Source organism: Schistosoma mansoni, chromosome 4 (genome assembly GCF_000237925.1).
Source record: "Schistosoma mansoni strain Puerto Rico chromosome 4, complete genome".
In the NCBI taxonomy this organism is placed as follows: domain Eukaryota; kingdom Metazoa; phylum Platyhelminthes; class Trematoda; order Strigeidida; family Schistosomatidae; genus Schistosoma; species Schistosoma mansoni.
Window position 1 is genome coordinate 5,313,026 of NC_031498.1, and position 18,853 is coordinate 5,331,878.

At 34.6% G+C, this 18,853-nt stretch overlaps 1 protein-coding gene across 1 annotated transcript in view; it reads left to right on the plus strand.

The window, feature by feature from the left end:
- Nucleotides 1–2,608: 2,608 nt before the first annotated feature.
- Smp_143170 (mannosyl-oligosaccharidealpha-1,2-mannosidase-r el ated) overlaps nucleotides 2,609–18,853 on the plus strand; it is a gene marked incomplete at its 5' end in the record, with an annotated part of 37,677 nt that continues 21,432 nt past the window's right edge. Inside the window, 3 exons of the mRNA XM_018796625.1 lie at nucleotides 2,609–2,701; nucleotides 2,745–2,841; nucleotides 14,560–14,671. Coding sequence (XP_018651748.1) covers nucleotides 2,609–2,701; nucleotides 2,745–2,841; nucleotides 14,560–14,671 — 302 coding nt within the window. The remainder of the gene's footprint in view (nucleotides 2,702–2,744; nucleotides 2,842–14,559; nucleotides 14,672–18,853) is intronic.

Below are 18,853 nucleotides of genomic sequence, written 5' to 3' on the forward strand. Positions count from 1 at the left end.
TCTTTAATGTGCAGTGTTTGGTGAGTTGCCCTGAGAAGCGTAGTGGTAATGTTCTGGCAGAATGCTCGAGTTGGGATGACTTGGAGTACTTAATATATAAGCCGTTATCAGATCTCTTATTCTACTGTAGCTCAGCGAAATTAATCACAGGTGTTGGAGTCGGTCGTTTTAAGATTTGTTTTAGACCCACCCCCCAAATAGTCCCCTGTCTCTGTACTTGGTCGAGGAAGTTTATATCTCTTGAAGAGGAAAAGGTGCAACGAAATTGTGGACTTCAAGGTAGAACCGTGCGTACATTTTGAAGAGAGTTAAGAACAATTCTGGGGTGACTGTCGAGTTGTCTCCGGTTAAAGTAAAGCATCTCGTCTACACTGCCTGCATCATCTGCATAGTTTTAACTTGTGTCCAAGTTCTCTGTGGTTACTTACCCGTGATCACGCTCTATGGAGACAATAGGGGTCGGATTTTTATGGAGTTTGTAAGTTATTTGTGTCGAATGGGCCAGAATATTTATGACATGATATTTCTACAGGTTATTTCTTAACTCATTGTTTGTTGCTCATTCCTTTATTGTTGTAAGATCATTCACGACAATCTCAGCAGAAGTAGATAGTACAGAATGGAACCACTTAGTTCTGGTATTCTACTGTCCTTAGTTATGTATCAAGGATTCCAGTTTAGGTTTAAGTTGCTATTACGTCGCATCAAAAACCATCTTGCTTCTTTATGATCGGGAATAATTAAGAGGTTTAACACGTATTCGTTAGAAAACACTTCACTGCTATTCTTACCCATAGTTTCTAGAATTGTTAACAAGGGCATAAAGAACCGAATCAACAGGGATGAGGCCTCTTCCCATATATCACAGTAAACACTAGGATATGTCAAAGCTAGGGGCGACTGTAGTAACATCGGTTATAAAACCCTTGCGTTTCGTAATGTGTAAAACATGTCCGTCAATCTCCAACTTTCATCTTTATGATCATCCTAAGTTCCCACAACTTATTCTTATATCTACGGTGCTGTTTTTTGTACCTCAATAAGCATATGAGAACAATGGATATGCCCTCTGGAGCCATTTTAGGTCAGACTAATCAATTATGCGACATAACTTATAAAGAGGACTAAAGATACCATCATCCCACAGAAAACCTCATGAATTGCTACATACATAAAGTGTGTGTTACAGGAGAGGCTCAAAGTATTTGTTTGATTTCAAACTGTTACTACGAACATCATTATTTTTACTGGGTTTTGGATATGATTGTTTGAGCCAAACTTCGAACGTAGTTGTTCACAATTCTGACCTGACGGTTCCATTTTTTGGTCTGATAGTTTGGAAATTGTGCTCTAGAAACCAAAAGATTCAAGTTTTGTTACAGAATTTGTTACAATTATTATTAGAACAACATATTTATTTATTGATTTCAACGCAAATATTGGTGCAAAGAGACACCGATTACCTATGCGCCACACAAATCTCATTTGATTTGTGGGAGGGCTGTGATACTGCCTAGGTGCCCAAACTGAAGCAGGTGATTTTCTTAGGGGGCTACACCCGGAGCCTTCGACCGAAAGGTCTGATCCACAAGGCAGTGGAGCATCGTAAGGAGATGCAGTCCCATGGTAGCAGGTGATCAACAATTGGTTCATACGCCATTTGTTCCGTCAGGATCCTGGAGCCCATGTGCACCATTGGTTTGGAATGAGGGTTTTCCAACTCCCCTCGGTGTCCACCAACCCGGTTAAGTCGCCACACACTCGTTTTTCATCCTTCCAATTTCGTAAACAACACCCCTATCGCGAGAAGACAGTGAGTACGACTTCCGTAGGAGTGGCTGTGTGTGTGGCCATGTGAGAGCATTTCGAGAGGAAGAGCGGACTCACTCAACCTTTCGGCCGTACCAGGGCATTTGGGGGCACAACAACATTTTTGGATCGATTATCTGCAATTTATGAATAAAATTTTTATACCAGAACTGAAATCCGGTTTTCTCGCTATTTGAGTTGTGAGTCACGGTTGTACCAGTCGACCGTGCTTCAAGAACGGATCAGGGTAGAAATTAGACGTGACAATATATGCACTTGCAACTTAAAGAATCCAGTCAATTGTCCAGGTAGTAATTTCGAAAATAAAATATCCAAAACCTAGGTTTTGTAAATACTGACTACAACTAAAATTGTATATTGGGTGATTAGATATCACAAAGAAAGCGAAAAACTGATAGAAAAATCAAACCTCCCAGGGTAAAATCGCAATTTCCACCGTTTGCTGTTTTATAAAATTAAACCTATCAACAAAGGGTAAGATGATACTTTCGTTCTTGAAGTTATTTATTTAACACCATATAGTAAATTCTATTCAATACATTCTTTGTTTGGTAAATGTTAATATTGTTTTCTCTTTTTCAGACACTCATTTCAATCTGTCTCACTGTATTGAAACTAAGGAGACAAAATCATTTGACTCCTGAAAATCTTTATCTGCCACAGTAATACTAACAATATTAATTTCTCATTTTAACTAAGGTGTACAAAGCAGAAGGAAACTGAATTTATTCATATTTTCGCAGGAAAAGTAAAAATTATTTGTTGAATTTTAGTCAAAATGGCGTTACCTTTGGAACGCATCTATCTTGGTATGTTAGGTGTTGGGACTGTTGGTAAAAGTGCATTAACATTGCAATTTATGTATGACGAAGTGAGAATTGTGTCAAGTTATTTTCTGATTTCAGATTATTTAGTTTGTTGATGAATATGAACCAACAAAATCGGATTCTTATTTGAAAAAAGTTTCTTTAAGAGGTCATGACGTAGAAGTTTCAGTTCTTGATACAGCCGGTAAGTAGACAAACAGTTAAAAAAAATAATATCAATAAATATAAACTTTTCATTCTACCCTTCTAAAACAATAAATAACGTAACGCAAAATTGATTAATATAATCCAATCAACACTACAAAAGACTTTATGTGTATATGAAATGGATCACTATGTAGTGACCAATCAATTGTAAATATATCTTAGCTCTACATAATGTCAGTCGCGGCCCGAATAGCTGAGCAGTAACGTCTCTAACTTTAAAGCTGGGTAACACAGGATAGAATTGGCCATGGAACACCAGTTTCCTCAAGATTACAGTCATACTTTGCTGATAAGCGCCAAATAACACGGAAAGTAGGTCAAGTCACTTAGACTAGTGGCCACACTAAAACTTAATCGATATAGTACAACCAACATTAAAAAGGACTTGACATACGTAATATCGGTCACTTTCGATTGACTGATGACTTAGCAGCTTACACGCATGTAAAGGATTGATTTACCACATGCTTTTAGTTATTGTCTATTCGTTTATTTACAGAAATATGACTAGACTGAATTACCATGAATTATAATTTGCATAAAATATGTCTACCGTACTTTGCGAATATCTTGGTCAATTCTTGAATTTACAGTTATGTAACACAGCAACGAATAACAAGATATTTGTACTAAAATTAGGGATTTAAAAATTGCTTGGTTTTATTTTAGTTTTTATCGCGCACTGACATTAGATTATTGAAAAAGGACTTAACGACTGATTCATTCTAGTCCGATAATTTTTCGTAGTGTACATCTATAACTCTAAACAAAAATCTACCTAAAACTTCCGGATATTAAAGCTAGCGTAGTATATTCAGAAAACTGAGTAGATACCTAATAACCAATATTCCTAACCTCAGTCAATTCAAGATATCGTTCAGACATTGTCTAATAACACTGATGACATCTACCTCACTCTCAGTATTTCATGATTCCACCGGCTGGAGATGAAAAAGGATGACTACTAAAAATCCTAGTGACTTGACTCTCCCATCAAGTTTTCTATTGGATAGAATTCTCACTACTTTGAGAACGAGCCTCCATAGAAATAAAAACATTGGTCTTAGGTAATTGGAATAGCTTCATATGGTTAAAGTTATTACAATTTCGTTAGTGTATTCAGATTGCTGTCTTTTGTGACTATAATTGTTTAATTTTACTCACTTTTTATTGTTTACTAGTGCATTTCATGTACCTTGAGTGCATAGGATGTAAACTGACTTTTGCTTAGAGTTTAAGTTAATAATAACACTCGTCAAATTTTATCTAAACGGACTCTGACTCTAAATGACACAAGTGATTGTGCGATAACTAAATACTCCATTCGTGAGAAAGTCCATACAGTTGAAAAAAGGCTGACGAATCAATACAGACTTCACGTATAAGTTTTGTTTAATAATTTAGTGTTGAACCAAACCATGAAGAACTGATAGGAGTAGATTAGGAGAATATTTGAATGAAGGTAGTAGCTTTTTTTCCTAAATTTAAATACCCTTTTAAGCACCATATAATTCATGAAGATGTAACACATTAGGTGCCATCTTAATGGTCTGACAAGTAGCACGCTTGACAATAAGTCCGATGGTTCTGAATTTAGTTTTTGGCTTACCACTAGGTATATACTTCTAAAAGGTTTCATACTAAGGCTAAAAAACTGCCCAATGACCGCTAATTTTCAACAGTGTTCCATTTAAATTTAGTCCATGATGTGAACCACGAATTAAACACTTCGCAAATTTCTTACACTATCTATCAACTCTTGATAAGTTAACAACTCCACCCTGACTCGTTTTTCTAGCCAAATAGACTTTAAGAAAATCGTTTAGGCTTCTTCTAATCCTTCGGTTAAGATTTTATTCTGTTCGTAAATGAGGTTATGAGAATAAGTTAAATTTTACAAAACTATCTTTTTCGATATTAAAATGTTTTCAACTGCTCAGACGAAATGTTTTTTGTTCACTATGGTGGGTTATTTTTACTCAGATATTTAGCAAATCTCATGATATTCATTTCAATATAATCGTAAATTATGTAACCTACGAGCTTATCCTTGAAAATGACTAACAAATCAATAGTATCTGTTATCGATCTCTACTGTGGTGTTTGACAGAATGCCAAATTACTAGTGACATAATCAAGTAACATATGAGGTCTCTTGTTAGTTAGTTAAAGTTTCATAACATTTCAAAGTATAATAAAAACCAATGCATATTAAACTGGAATTTAGGTAAATTATAAAAAGCATTGAAAAATATGTTCTTTGTAATTAACTGATTTCATCAACTAACGTCATAAATCATGTTAATTTATAGAACATCTAAAAATAATGATTTTAGCAATAGAAATGCTACAATGAAATTTTATAATGTATAAATGATTATCGTGAATTGTTTGAAGTTAGACATTAATACCGTTGGAAGCCAGCCCAGTGGTCTAACTGTTCAGCATTCACACATGAGACCGAAGGTTCTGGGTCCGAGTACCTTGTGCAGACTCGTGAATGTACACTTTCGAGGAATTCAGTACTAGAATGAATCGGCCATCCAGTGCTTTCAGGTTTTATATGGTGGTCTAACATTGATCTGTTCATGATGTCTATATAAATGACTGTCTATTTTACTAAAAGTTATTTTCATACTATAAATAAACCATTATTTTAATGATAAGCATGTTTTGACATATTTATGATTGATAAACGATTAAAATCATCAGTCCATGATGTAAACTAACTTTAAATCAAACAATCTTAACAAATTTATTTTCTCAATCATAATCATTTGTTCAACGATGCTGATCTTCGTGAATAACTCTCAGATTTCTAATTAAAAGCTATAATCCAGTGAACTCTCAACCATGTCAAGAGTGAGACAAATATCATTGATGGAATTTAAGGATCATGAACACTATATATCCGGTCTAAAATTGTCACGTGTTTTGTAGATTACGTTAAGTTTTCTTTGCATAGTTTCAAGACTATTGTTAAAACTATATATAACTATCCTAAACCCGACCGTTGCTGCTACCTTAACGTGGTGATCGGGCTTGCCTATCGTGATGAACCAATCGAGCTATACTACTATAAATTGTTACTCCAGGACTGGCCTGCGTCAACACCTCAACTAAGGATAGGGAGTGAAGTAGTCGAACGCGTAGACAACTTCACTTATCCTGGAAGTCTGATCAGCCCTAATGGGTTGGTGTCTGACGAAATCTCAGCACGGATTCAAAAAGCGCGTTTGGCTTTTGTCAACTTACGTCACCTATAGTGGTGGCCAGATATACGTATATCAATTAAGGGACGAGTATACTGCGCAGCAGTTCTCTCTGTCCTACTTTACGGCTGCGAAACGTGGCCATTAAGAGTAGAAGATACTCGTAAGTTACTAGTATTTGATCACAAACCTAGACTACAAAAGTGTAATTGAAACGTAATCAAAAATCATTCCCTTACTCTTATTATAGGGTGTTGTGGAGATGGTTGAATTCCATTGTTTGGATCACTAATGGACCTTAGTTAAATAACCATTAAAAATCAGGATGCACTGAACAACTGTTTCACCCTTGTACGGAACTCTTGAATAGTGCGCGTCCACGACCCCACCACTAGTCAAATCCAGGATCTTCATATCTTACCTGGAGCCCTTAACCTTTAGACCCTCGAATCATTACCCAATGGTTGAAAAATTTTAGTGCTTCTTGGTTTTCAGTGGTTGTCTAATTAAGGTTAGTTCGATATGTACAGTAAGTAATTTTTTTACTCATTATCTATCCTTTCGATTGTAGTCATCACGGTTGTGTTTTTTTTTCTGAATGGCTATTAAAACTTCTACTCAAAACAAATATCATTAATTTAACATTCATATATGAACTATAAAGATAGTTTACACATTGAACTGCATGCTGATCAGTCAGTTAGTCAGCTACAACGTAGGACCAGGCACATATGTGCATCGGTCTAAGTTGTCATACCTCATTAGCACAACAAGATGAACACCGGATTCATAGAAGTAGTTAATTTAGTGGTGGTAATATATAAAAGAAAGGTTGTACATAAGGATATAGTACAGGAAGAAATACAATATCGAAACAATTTTAATCTCAGTGTTTAAGGGAAGATAAAGAGTGTATACACCTACGCCATTGTGATCGATTCTGGGTAACATCACCCAGAGTCTCCAACCATTAGTTACGATAGTCACGCAGACCCCAACCAAGTAGTCTACATCTACCAACATGACTCAGACTAGAAGTTGGTGACTTCAAGCTCTGATGCCACGTTTTGGTTTGGCCGCCCCATGACTCTCTTCCACCCATCCCCAATACTAGTCAGCATTGCGTGTCGTGGTAATCGGTGTTCAGGCACACGTAACACGTGGCCTAACCATCTCAGTCAATGAAGATTCATGACCTCATCAACTTTAACCACAAATAGATATAATATAATCTCAACATTAATTGGCTTTCATTTTTCCCCCTATACATTCTCCCTTTTCTTGTTTCTTTTATCTCTTACTTCAATATTAAAATTAATGATATTGACAATGATGATTTTATCAGAAGAGGTTTTTGTGAAGATTTAGTATTTCCATCGTTGAAAGCGTGAGTCAATTGAAGCTACACCACCAGGGAAAACCTGGAAGCAATGGACGGCCGTTTCGTCCTACTGTGATGATTTTACAAAATCTATAGTATTAGAAAGTACTTTCAATATTTATAGTAATAATATACATGTAATAATTATTTTAAATGGTAGATACGTTTTATACTTTTGATAGCTCATTCATTCAAACAACTAGGGAAAATATTGGAACGAATTCATGTGATCATATTATTATTATTATTACTATTACTATTACTACTATTATTATTCTATTCATAAAATAAGTAATTTAAAGATTTTTCAAGTGTACACATATTCACATTTAAAAGTAAACTGTTTTTTTTATTCTTTCTAAACATGTGAGATGATGAATTTTAAAACAATAGAACAAACTAACTAGTGGTTTAAACAATAACAAAATGAATGAATCAATTAAGACTATCTTTTTTCTCCTTCTTCTTCTTCTTTACTTTAAAGAAGTAATAGATCTGAGTACAAGGTATGTTCCATAATAATGAAGTAAGGTTACTATTAAAATTCCAAAGAAACATATTTATTATTGATTAACTGACTGACTGATTGTACAAAAGAAAAAAAATGATTAAATCATAAGCGATTTTGAATATTGAACAAAAAGTTCCAAAAATGTTCCAATTGTATACATTGATAAAAATAATGAGTTTTTGCATCGGTTATTACTTGAATACCAAGAAAATATGTAATCAGCTAAATTGAAATTTTAAGGATAGGGGACAGTTGTATAACAGTGAGTTATATAACCACTACTAGTCTAGAAATCATGTGAGTGTAATACAGTATGAGAGAAATATTATATAGAGGTTAATGTGATCTGTTAATTGTAATAATAGTATGTTTGTTAAGAAGGATAAATTGCTAATTAGTACTTCTTCATTGGAAGAAGGGTATATAAATAAACAACAAGAGAGGTCGGGGAGTGAGAGTTAATAATTCACTTCTGATGTAACCAATTTAGGTAGGGATAGGATGATTGTACTACGTGTCACTGTTAAACAAAGTACATAGATGTATCTTTCTTTAGATACGTATCCTGAATTTCCTTGAGTTAATTCCTGCTACGGTTCGGGTACATGGGCAGCTTCCCAGCCCATATACAAGTGGAGTGATTACAACTGGAAAAAATCATTATCACTTCAGTTCTCATTCAAACAAAGGACATCCACAATCACTTGGTAACACTCGTTTTTATACTACTTCACTTGTCTACTCCCTTTTATTCTCATTTTGTATACTCCTTTGTTCTTCAACTCCTACATCAGCTCGCCTATAGTAAAAACCCTGTTCTATATAGACGATCCCAAGTCACTGACTTGTTGGAAGTGGAATGCTATCACCGAATAAGAATTCTGAACCAGCCTTTCGGAAATCACGTATGCCATTCAAACTGACCTTGTTTAACGTTCGCACATTAGCGCAGATCGGACAACAGATAGAGTTGGTTATGTCTCTAGAAAGTCTCAACATCAATGTCTGTTGTCTATCTGAGACCCGTATTTAAGACTCTAGTGCAGTACTACAAAATCGCTTTCTATCTTCTACTTCGAAAAGCGTGTTTCTCATTCGTTTATTTAGGAACCTTGTGGCATATTCGTCTGGTTTTGCTGGTGTTGGTGTCGCACTAAGTGCTAAAGCTGAGACATTTCTAGTCGATTTGGTCCCCATCGACAGTCGGTTATGTTGTTAGACTAGGAATCTCCATCAAAGTGAGGAAAAATTGGTGTGAGAAACCATATCTTTTCGCCATCGCCTACTCTCCAACAGATTTCAAGCCATATGCGATCAGAAATGAGTATTTTTACCAGTTAAGTGTTCTGCAGAAAGTGCGTTCAACAGGTATTGTAGTACTAGTCGGAGACCTGAATGCACAGGTCAAGTGTTTAAACATAGGGGAGAATCGTCTGGGTGGCCGATGTAGACTTGCTGGTCTCAGGTCAGATAACGGCGACCGCCTACTGCAACTTTGCTCAGACTACAACCTGTTTCTGTCTAGCACCAGCTATTGGCACAGTCATCCCCGATATGCTAGCTGGAGGTCACCATCTGTATCTTAAACATGGACTCAGACTGATCACATAGCAATCAGTTATTGCTGAAATGGTTGTGCACAAGACTACCGCTCCTTTTGGATTATTTATCTGGACTCTGATCATACCCTTGTTTGTGTTTATCTTATCTCACGTGTCAATGGCCGACAAATCGACTACCTTGAACGGATCGATGTAAGCAAATTGGTTACAGCTTCTGTTGTAACTAAATATCAAACGGAGCTAGGTTTGGGGCTAGCTATCAACCCGCCGAAAAGTATAGATGAGCATTTGCTGCATTTACATTAAGCCATGAAAATGGCGAGTAAAGTCGCTTGATGTTTCGCAAAACATTCCACTAATAAGCATTAGGTTTTTATAAGCACTTATAACTCATTGAAGCACGTCGATCTACTTTGGGTGACAGAGTTTGACCATAAACGAAAATTGTTACGCAATGAAAGTGTGCCAAGTGTCGTGATGACCGAGAAGCCTGGTGGTTGGAGTTAGAAGCGGCAACTACATCTGGTAACTACCGGAAGTTCTTTCAACTCATCCGAGTTACTAGCAGTAAGAAGCTTGGTGTGAGTGAACCAATCTGTAAAGCTGATGAGATGCCTATCGATAACATCTACCGATGTCTTGGAAAACGGATAGAGTTTTTCGAGGAACAGTTCAACTGGTATCCTGCCTCAGGGACATTGATCAGATTGTCCTGTCCTCCATGGCCAGTGACGACTGATCCACCCAACGAGGCGAAAGTTTGCAAGGAAATCCAACTTTTCAAACTCCATAGATCACCAGACCCAGATGACTTACCTCCGGGCCTTTTCGAAAGTGGTGGTGACCTTCTGGACATGGAACTGAGTTGTTGACAAACATCTGGCAATTAAACTGTTCCAACATCTTGGAATAAGTTGATAGTTGTCTCTATCTTTAAAAAGGGTTCATTTCATCTTTGCAACAACTGTCGGTGGATCAGTCTGCTTTCGATTGCGTCCAAAATATTGGCTTCCGTCATATTTCGTAGATTGTTCAAAACCCGAGAAAGATTGACTCGTGAGAAGTAGGCTTGTTTTCGTTATGGACGGGGGTGTATTGATCATATCTTCACCCTCCGCCAAGTGTTATAATAATCGTAGTGTTTCTTGACATTAGAGCCGCCTTCGATTCTTTTGACAGGACTGTTCTCTAAAATTGTCTATTGAAGAAGGGTGTGTCTGACGAGTTTATTAACATCCTAAAAGCCCTATATACAAACACCTTAGACAGAGTGAGAGCATACAACCACCTCTCTCCATTGTTCCATTCAAGCAATGGGGTTAGACAGGGTTGCCAAATCTCACCATTCTTCTTCAACCTTGCCATTGATGACGTTCTGGAAACAGCTCTGATGGATGTAGGCAATGGTTGTATGGATTCTCTAACTAAACTGCCTATCTCATTATTTTTATTCTTTCACTCACGCTAATATCTGTTCATTGTTGCTCTTTTTATTATACCCATCTTCCATTCTCTATCTCTTCACGAATTCATTGTGTGGCGCATATGTATTTGGTGACCCTTTGTACCAAAATTCCCATGTTCAAATAAATAAATAATTCAAATCAAATCAGTAACAACCTTAAACAGACACTCAGAGAATAGATAACATGAGATAAAAGTGCAAGGAAGAATGAACTGATTATAAAAACTACATATATATAATGTTTTGGCTCGTGATACAAATCGGTTAGAAATTCCTAATGTCTTTGTAGGTTGCTTATAAAGTCATACGTTTATTTAATAAGTTCACTTACATTTCTGGAAGACAAAGAATGGGAAACACTTAATAAAACCTTGCTTGAGTACTTTCATCCAGACTACAAAATAATCCATTTAACAAACATTAACACAAAAAATTAGTTCAAGGAATAAACTTGACCAATTATTTGATACACACACACACTCTCGCACATAATTTAATCTAATTAATTTACTGTTATGTAACTTAAATCAAAAAGAATTTTAATTATTTGATCTAATTTAATTTCCTGGTACTATTCCAATTTGTATTAACTTCATAAAGCTAAGTTGTTATCTTGGCACTTATTACCTCCGAATGGTGTTGAAAGGAATTTTATATAATCATTATGCTTTATCGACAGTTTTTAGTAGAAGAATACCTTCAGTTTTTTCTGCTAAGACTGATAAGTTTAATTTTTATGGGTCGGAGAAAAATTGTACTGCTGCTACTACTACTACTAATAATAATGTTTATAATTATTATTTATAGACATGCCCCAAGCAGGACAATCATTAATTGAAATTGTGACTTTTACCCGTTGAATATCATGTGATTTATTCTCCAATCAGAATATGACTCGTACAATCTTAACATTGTGGCACAACAGTGACATATTGACCGGTCTGAGCAACCCAGAATCCTTATTGATCCTTTTCCTTACTAGCTCTACCCGTTGAATCCAGAACGTCAATAATAACAGCTTCCACTGTATGAATCATATATATCAGACATACTTAGTTTATATACAAGCCAAACAGATCATACAATAAAAAATAACAATTGTGCAAGATCAAGCCAAATAGTGGCTGAGATTGTGAGAGACTGTAATTCATAAACTGTGTAAGATAATGTGTATGATAATAGTTTATGGGTCAAAATAAAGCTTATAATATGAGGAATATGAATATGCATAATTTAGTTACTCAATAGTTATATAATAAGAATATATTTGTAATATTAGTCCACTAATAGCTCTCAGAGGTTACCTATAGTTTAATCTTCGCTATGATATAACAGAAATGTTTATTTTGTAAAATTATTGCGTGCTGGAATGTAACTGAACCACAGTGATCATGACTATGTAGTTATGATAATTATTAAAAATTGTCATAATCTATTGATGTTCATTTTTTGAAGATTGGCATGTTCAACTATACTGTTAATTAGATATTCTGCCGGGAAAAAATCTCATTAAATGTTGTTACCAGGTGGTATAATTGGAATGGTTCTTAATAATACGTGATAAATATTTATTACTTACTACTATACCCCACCAGCATAGGAGGATACCATTTTTAGTCCTAGTATCAATCAATCAATTTCGAGTTAATAATATATGTAAAATGTTGGAAGATGAAGAGATCTGTAGCTTTGTTTTGATCAAAATTATATAGATGGAGAATGTTAGTGTTGAAATCCATGCTGATGATAGCGCATTGTCATAATTTACGTACTAGAGTACTAGATCCATTAGTCAACATATCCGAATTCTTTAGTATTATAACAGAACATAGCAAAGCTGTAACCTATAAAAATCAACACATATTTGTATACGACTTAAATTACACATAAATGACTTAGTATATGATCGTTGTCAATGTTTAACAACAACAACTAAAACAATACTGGAAATCTATTTCACTTAGTTTGGAAAATCTCAACAATTCACACTCATAACCTAGCTAGGAATCAGACTCAAGACTTTAGTATTTCATGGATCGCTAGTTTTGGTCAAGATGTGTTACATGTTTACTGTTGAAGAGTCTTTTCTGATAAATCTTATTGATTGAACGCTATATTCGGATCCTAAGCTAGTCTTGTACCCCCAAGCTAGAACTACACAGTGACTTGAACACAAGAGAAAAGGCACAAAATATGCGGGAAGCACTTTACTCCAAAGGTTCATTTATGTACAGAAAATATAGGGTTTTTATAATATTTTAGAAGTCCTTGGGTTTTCCTGAAAATTCTAGAATACTACTCAACATAGTAGCAGTTTAATAATCAGCCAATCAGAGCCTCTACATGTGACTTTTCATTTCCGCGATGTTTCTAGCAAAACTTCTAGTCAAACGCTGATTTGATAAAATGCTCCTTAATGTTTCCTGAGCTTGTCGTATCTATTGCGAGAAATTTGCAGGATCATCCCAACATTTTCAAACAGAACATGTCTTTAGTGTCCCTCATTTTTAATTATCATTCAACTGCAGTCAGTCTGACAAAAGCTATCTCCGAAATGAACTAATCCCTTCAAGCAATAATAAGGAACTTTGTACAAAGACGATCATTCTCAAAAGATTTAGACCAAAATTTTTATGTTGTTATGAAAACAGATGTTCCATAGACTCTTTGGAAGAATAAAATTACTGTAGCGTTCCTGTTTTGCAGTACCAAGCTTTCATATGGATATTCAAGATTTTGTAACATCACTGAGTTTACAAAATTTAACATGAAACAGTTCTTCATACTTTTTGAACAATGAATAAAATGTAACACCAGTCATACCGTTAAAGCGATTTTCACGCGTGCCACTGATAACTAAACCTATGTGTGATGCTCATAGTTCATTGAATGCAAAATTTTGCTGACATAAAGGCTTTCATGATTCTTATTTGATCTTGTTCAAATTGCTTTTCCTGACACCTCAAAGTAGGCTTTCAACTGTTTAAAAGAAGTGCTCATGTTAGGTTTACCCCGTCACTAATTGATATAATCTGCAGGAAATGAAGTATATGTTACAAGAAACTATAATTTTCACGATACAAGGAAGATGATAGACGAGAATTTATTATAAAGTAAAGATGGAGCGAAATCACATCTTAACGCACAATGATCACTATGTTTTATATCCACTGATCAACAACGAGATTTGAATAAAATATACTGATTACCACTTGACACAGATTAATCAATAAATGCCCGTGTAAACACAAATTTACAAAATCATGAGGTTAAATTACTACAATCAACAAATATAGCTAATTTACAGAGTTATAAAATTACTGTTTCCTAAAAGTATAATAAATTATCCATAGATGATTGAAAAAAATCAATTTTATATCTCACTAACACTAAAATCGATTAATGCCTTGGTTACTAATCATATTAATTATGGGGAGCTTTGTACAAATTTTCTGTGTTGTTTAATTTATGATAAAGTTAGCTTTACATAAATTAATCTCTACATTTCCCTATTCATAATCCTCTAATCATTACTTACTTTTTATTGTTTTCAATTTCATTCAGGTCAAGAATCATATGCCGGTATAACAGAAACAGCTTATCGTACTTGTGATGGATTCATTATTGTATTTTCAATAACTGACATAGCTTCATTTTACGCTGTTAATGATTTTATGTAAGTGCTTCTAATGTGAATGTACAAGTTATTATTTGAAATTTAATTAATGTCTCGTTTTACATTTATAATACATCTTGTAGAAGAATAATTATACACTGACTTCTTAACTATTTCCTTAACCTGGAAAGGTTAGTATATAAGAAGGTGAAGGTATTTTTATGAGACTGTATGTAACTCTTGGATTCTAGAGGCTTCTTGAAGTCGTGAGAAAAATTGTTGATTGTTCAGTTTATACGAGGAAGTCATACCCAGTTATTGTCTAGGCTTTTTTTTGAAGTTGTAAAAGAGCTCCAAATAGTCACAGTAGTTTTCTTTTAGCATTTTTCTGGTTTCTGAAGACTTTCCCGAAAAACAATTGGGGCCTTTCGACACAATACACCTTCAATTAATATAAGCTTAATTTACTCACTTATCTGGTCAGTAGTTTCATTGTATTCATGATAGGTAGTAATAAACTAATGGGAATAAAATGAAACTTTGTATTATTTTCTGTTTGTAGTTTTGATATTTTCGTTGATTTAACCTTCTTTTCCTCTGATTATTTTGTTTAAAATTGTAGCAACTGTAATCATTGTACATTTGTGCTGAGTTTTACACTGTTTCATCAGTCTGTCCTGTAGTTATATGTATTTCGCAATCTTTTGTTTATTCCATGTAACTGGTTCTTTAGTCAGCCCCGATTGAGAGAACGGTAATGTATCATATGACGGAAGTTCACGTTCAATTCACAGTGACCCTTCTGAACGTGAATGCTTTACAGTACACACTCTAGTTTTGGTAGTATCTTCGTTAGTAAGAGTTCATTACACTCAAGGTACACCATTTTTTTATTATCTATTACAGATAGTTCTAGATTACATTATAAACTTTATATGCATGTATGCTTATCGAATAAATGAAAATCAAATCCACCTAATATTTCATAGAAAGATGTTCAAGAAAGTCATGTAAAATGCGAATAGTCCCTTATTATTATAAAATACAATAAATTTTATCAGTATAGGGTTGTGAAGATTGTTGAGTTTTTGATTGAGATCATGAATCGATCAATGTTAGACCACCAATGAAAACCTGGAAGCACTGGACGGCCGTTCCGTCTTAGTATGCTACTCCTCAAAAGTGCGCACCCATGATCTCGCACACAGGACTTGAACCCAGGACCTTCAGTCTCACGTATGTATGCTTAACCTCTAGATTATTGAGCCGGCATCCAATTCTGTTAATGTTGTGGATGCGCACTTGCTGAGGAAACCCATAGTAGAACGAAAAGGCCTTTCAATGCTTCCAGGTTTTCAAGGGTGGTAGTCTTACATTGGTCTATTCATGATCCCAATTAATTTTATACTAATTCATAATCACCATAGATCTCTATCTCTTGTTAACATTTTTTTGTTGTTTTTACCTAAATATAACATTTACTTATTTACATTATTCCATTTTAATTATTAGTTTTGATAATTCAATTCCTTAGATATTTATTATATTAAACGTATAGCTTTACTGAAGCATTAATCATTCATAAGAAATTTTAATCGTATTTAACATACATAACCATGTAAATAAGTAATTAGATATACAAATGTAGTATATGCCTTTAATCAATATAAAACTTATCCATTAATATCTTTGTAATGAATTTTCATTAACAATTAATATCTAGATAAAATGCTTTCTTTAAATTAACCTTCTGATCCATACTTGATTGCATTAGTTTCACAAACTGTAGTTTAGTCATTAAATTAATTTTGAAATTAAAGGAAACAAAAAGAAATCTTATTCATATTTACTCTGCTTTTGTATCAGTCAGTCAGTCAGCTACAACGTAGAACCAGGCACACATATGCATCGGTCCAAGTTGCCATACATCATTAGCACAAAAAGATTAACACCAGATTCATAGAAGCAGTTAATTTAGTGGTGATAATATATAAAAGAAAGGTTGTATATAAGGATATATTACAGGAAGAAAGACAAATATGAAACAATTTTAATCTCAGTGTTTAAGGGAAGATAAAGAGTGTATACACCTACGCCATTGTGATCGATTCTGGGTAATGTCACCCAGAGTCTCCAACCATTAGTTACGATAGTCACGCAGACCCCAACCAAGTAGTCTACATCTACCAACATGACTCAGACTAGAAGTTGGTGACTTCAAGCACTGATGCCACGTTTTGGTTTGTCCACCCATAACCCTCTTCCAACCATCCCCAATACTAATCAGTATTACGCGTCGTGGTAATCGGTGTTCAGGCATACGTAACACGTGGCCCAACCATCTCAGTCGATGAAGATTCACAACCTCATCAACTGATTTACCATCATTCCTTAATACCCTGTGTCTAACCTCACTATTACTTACCCAGTGATCCCAACAGATGCGAGCAATATTTCTAAGACATCTGTGGTCAAATAATAATGACTTACGAGTATCTTCTCTTAATGGCCATGTTTCACAGCCGTAAAGTAGAACAGAGCGAACTGCTGTGCAGTATACTCGTCCCTTAATTGATAGACGGATATCTCGTCTTCGCGAGAGGTGACGTAAGTTGACAAAAGCCAAACGCGCTTTTTGAATCCGTGCTGAGATTTCGTCAGACACCAACCTATTAGGGCTGATCAGACTTCTAAGATAAGTGCAAATTGCCACATCTCATTAGCACAAGATTAACACAAAATTCATAGTAGTTACTTCAATGGTAGTAATATATAGAAGATTGTGTACAAGGATATAGTACAGGAAAAAAGAGCTAGTTCATAAAAAGATCTAAAGCAATTTTAATCTCACGGTTTAAGGAAGACAAAGATTGTATACACTTTTAATAATTTAATATTTAAAAAGTACACACTGTTTAGTTAAACTTTTTTTTAAAAAAAAAGAGGATAAGTGGACTTCCTTGTGGTCGTTCTATTTAATATTTAAAAAAATATTATTTTATCTCATCTTGGAAAAAGAAATCTCTCTTTTCTTTTTGTGAAATGAAAACAAATAAATAAGTCCATTTTTTGTTCTCTCATATTTATCAATATACAAAATGAAGATTATTCACTAGTCCATTTACTTTTTTACATGTATTCTTAGGTAATATTTATATATAAGATGTGAACAAATAAGATATCAACTGTTAATCTCTCTTATTTTTTGGCATTTACGATAGTCAGAAGAGGTTTTGTGGAGATTTAGTATTTTCATAGTTGAAAGCGTGAGTCAATTGAAGCTAGACCACCAAGGAAAACCTGGAAGCACTGAACAGCCGTTTCATCTTATTGTGGGACTCCTCAGCAGTGTGCATCCACGACCTCGCCTCGCGAGATTTGAACCCAGTGACCAGTGGAGTTGTTAACATTACCATTGATTATATATATCTCACGCCCGATATTGCCGAATTCTACTAGTTACAGATTTTTATTATAATTTCTTAGCTATTCCCTACTTCTGTACACACAAATTCTATTAATTTTTTCATGTTTTTTTACATAGGGAAAAAATTGCTCTTCTTCGAGATATAGGACATGTTCCAATTATACTTGTTGGGAATAAAGTAGATTTAGCGAATCAAAGAAATGTGTCACAGAGAGAAGCTTTCGATTATGCTGCAAGAAAGAATATAGAATACATTGAAACTTCAGCTAAAACAAATCACAATGTTCAACAGGGAATTACTTTTTTATAAGAAATTCATATTTTTTTTAAAAAAACATGTATTTATTACATGTCTAAAATACCATATATTCAGGGTGGTTGAGTTTTTTTTTCATGAGAATAGGAAGTTTATTGATTTTATCTTTAAGAGGTTGCATTTCCTCGTTGTTAATCCTAAGTAGGTGCATTTGATCAATCTCTGGTGGTCTATATGTGCATCCTGAGTGTATCATTTAGATATCATTATTTAGTGATAAGTTTTCAGTAAATTTCGATAAGCGGCTAATGGTTTATCTATTACAGCCCTTAACGCCAACAACATGAAAAATACAAACCCTAATAAATAAAATTTATACTCGTTGCATAGGCTAGTGAATATTTGAACTCGTTATATCCCAGTAGATAACGTGTTGAGGTTTGAAAATTATGGCAGGGAGTTCGAATCTCAGTGTGAACAATAACAATGCTATATAATTACTCTCTACTAACGGGTTTTGAATGGGACAAATTGCCCATCACTATTCAACTTGCATATA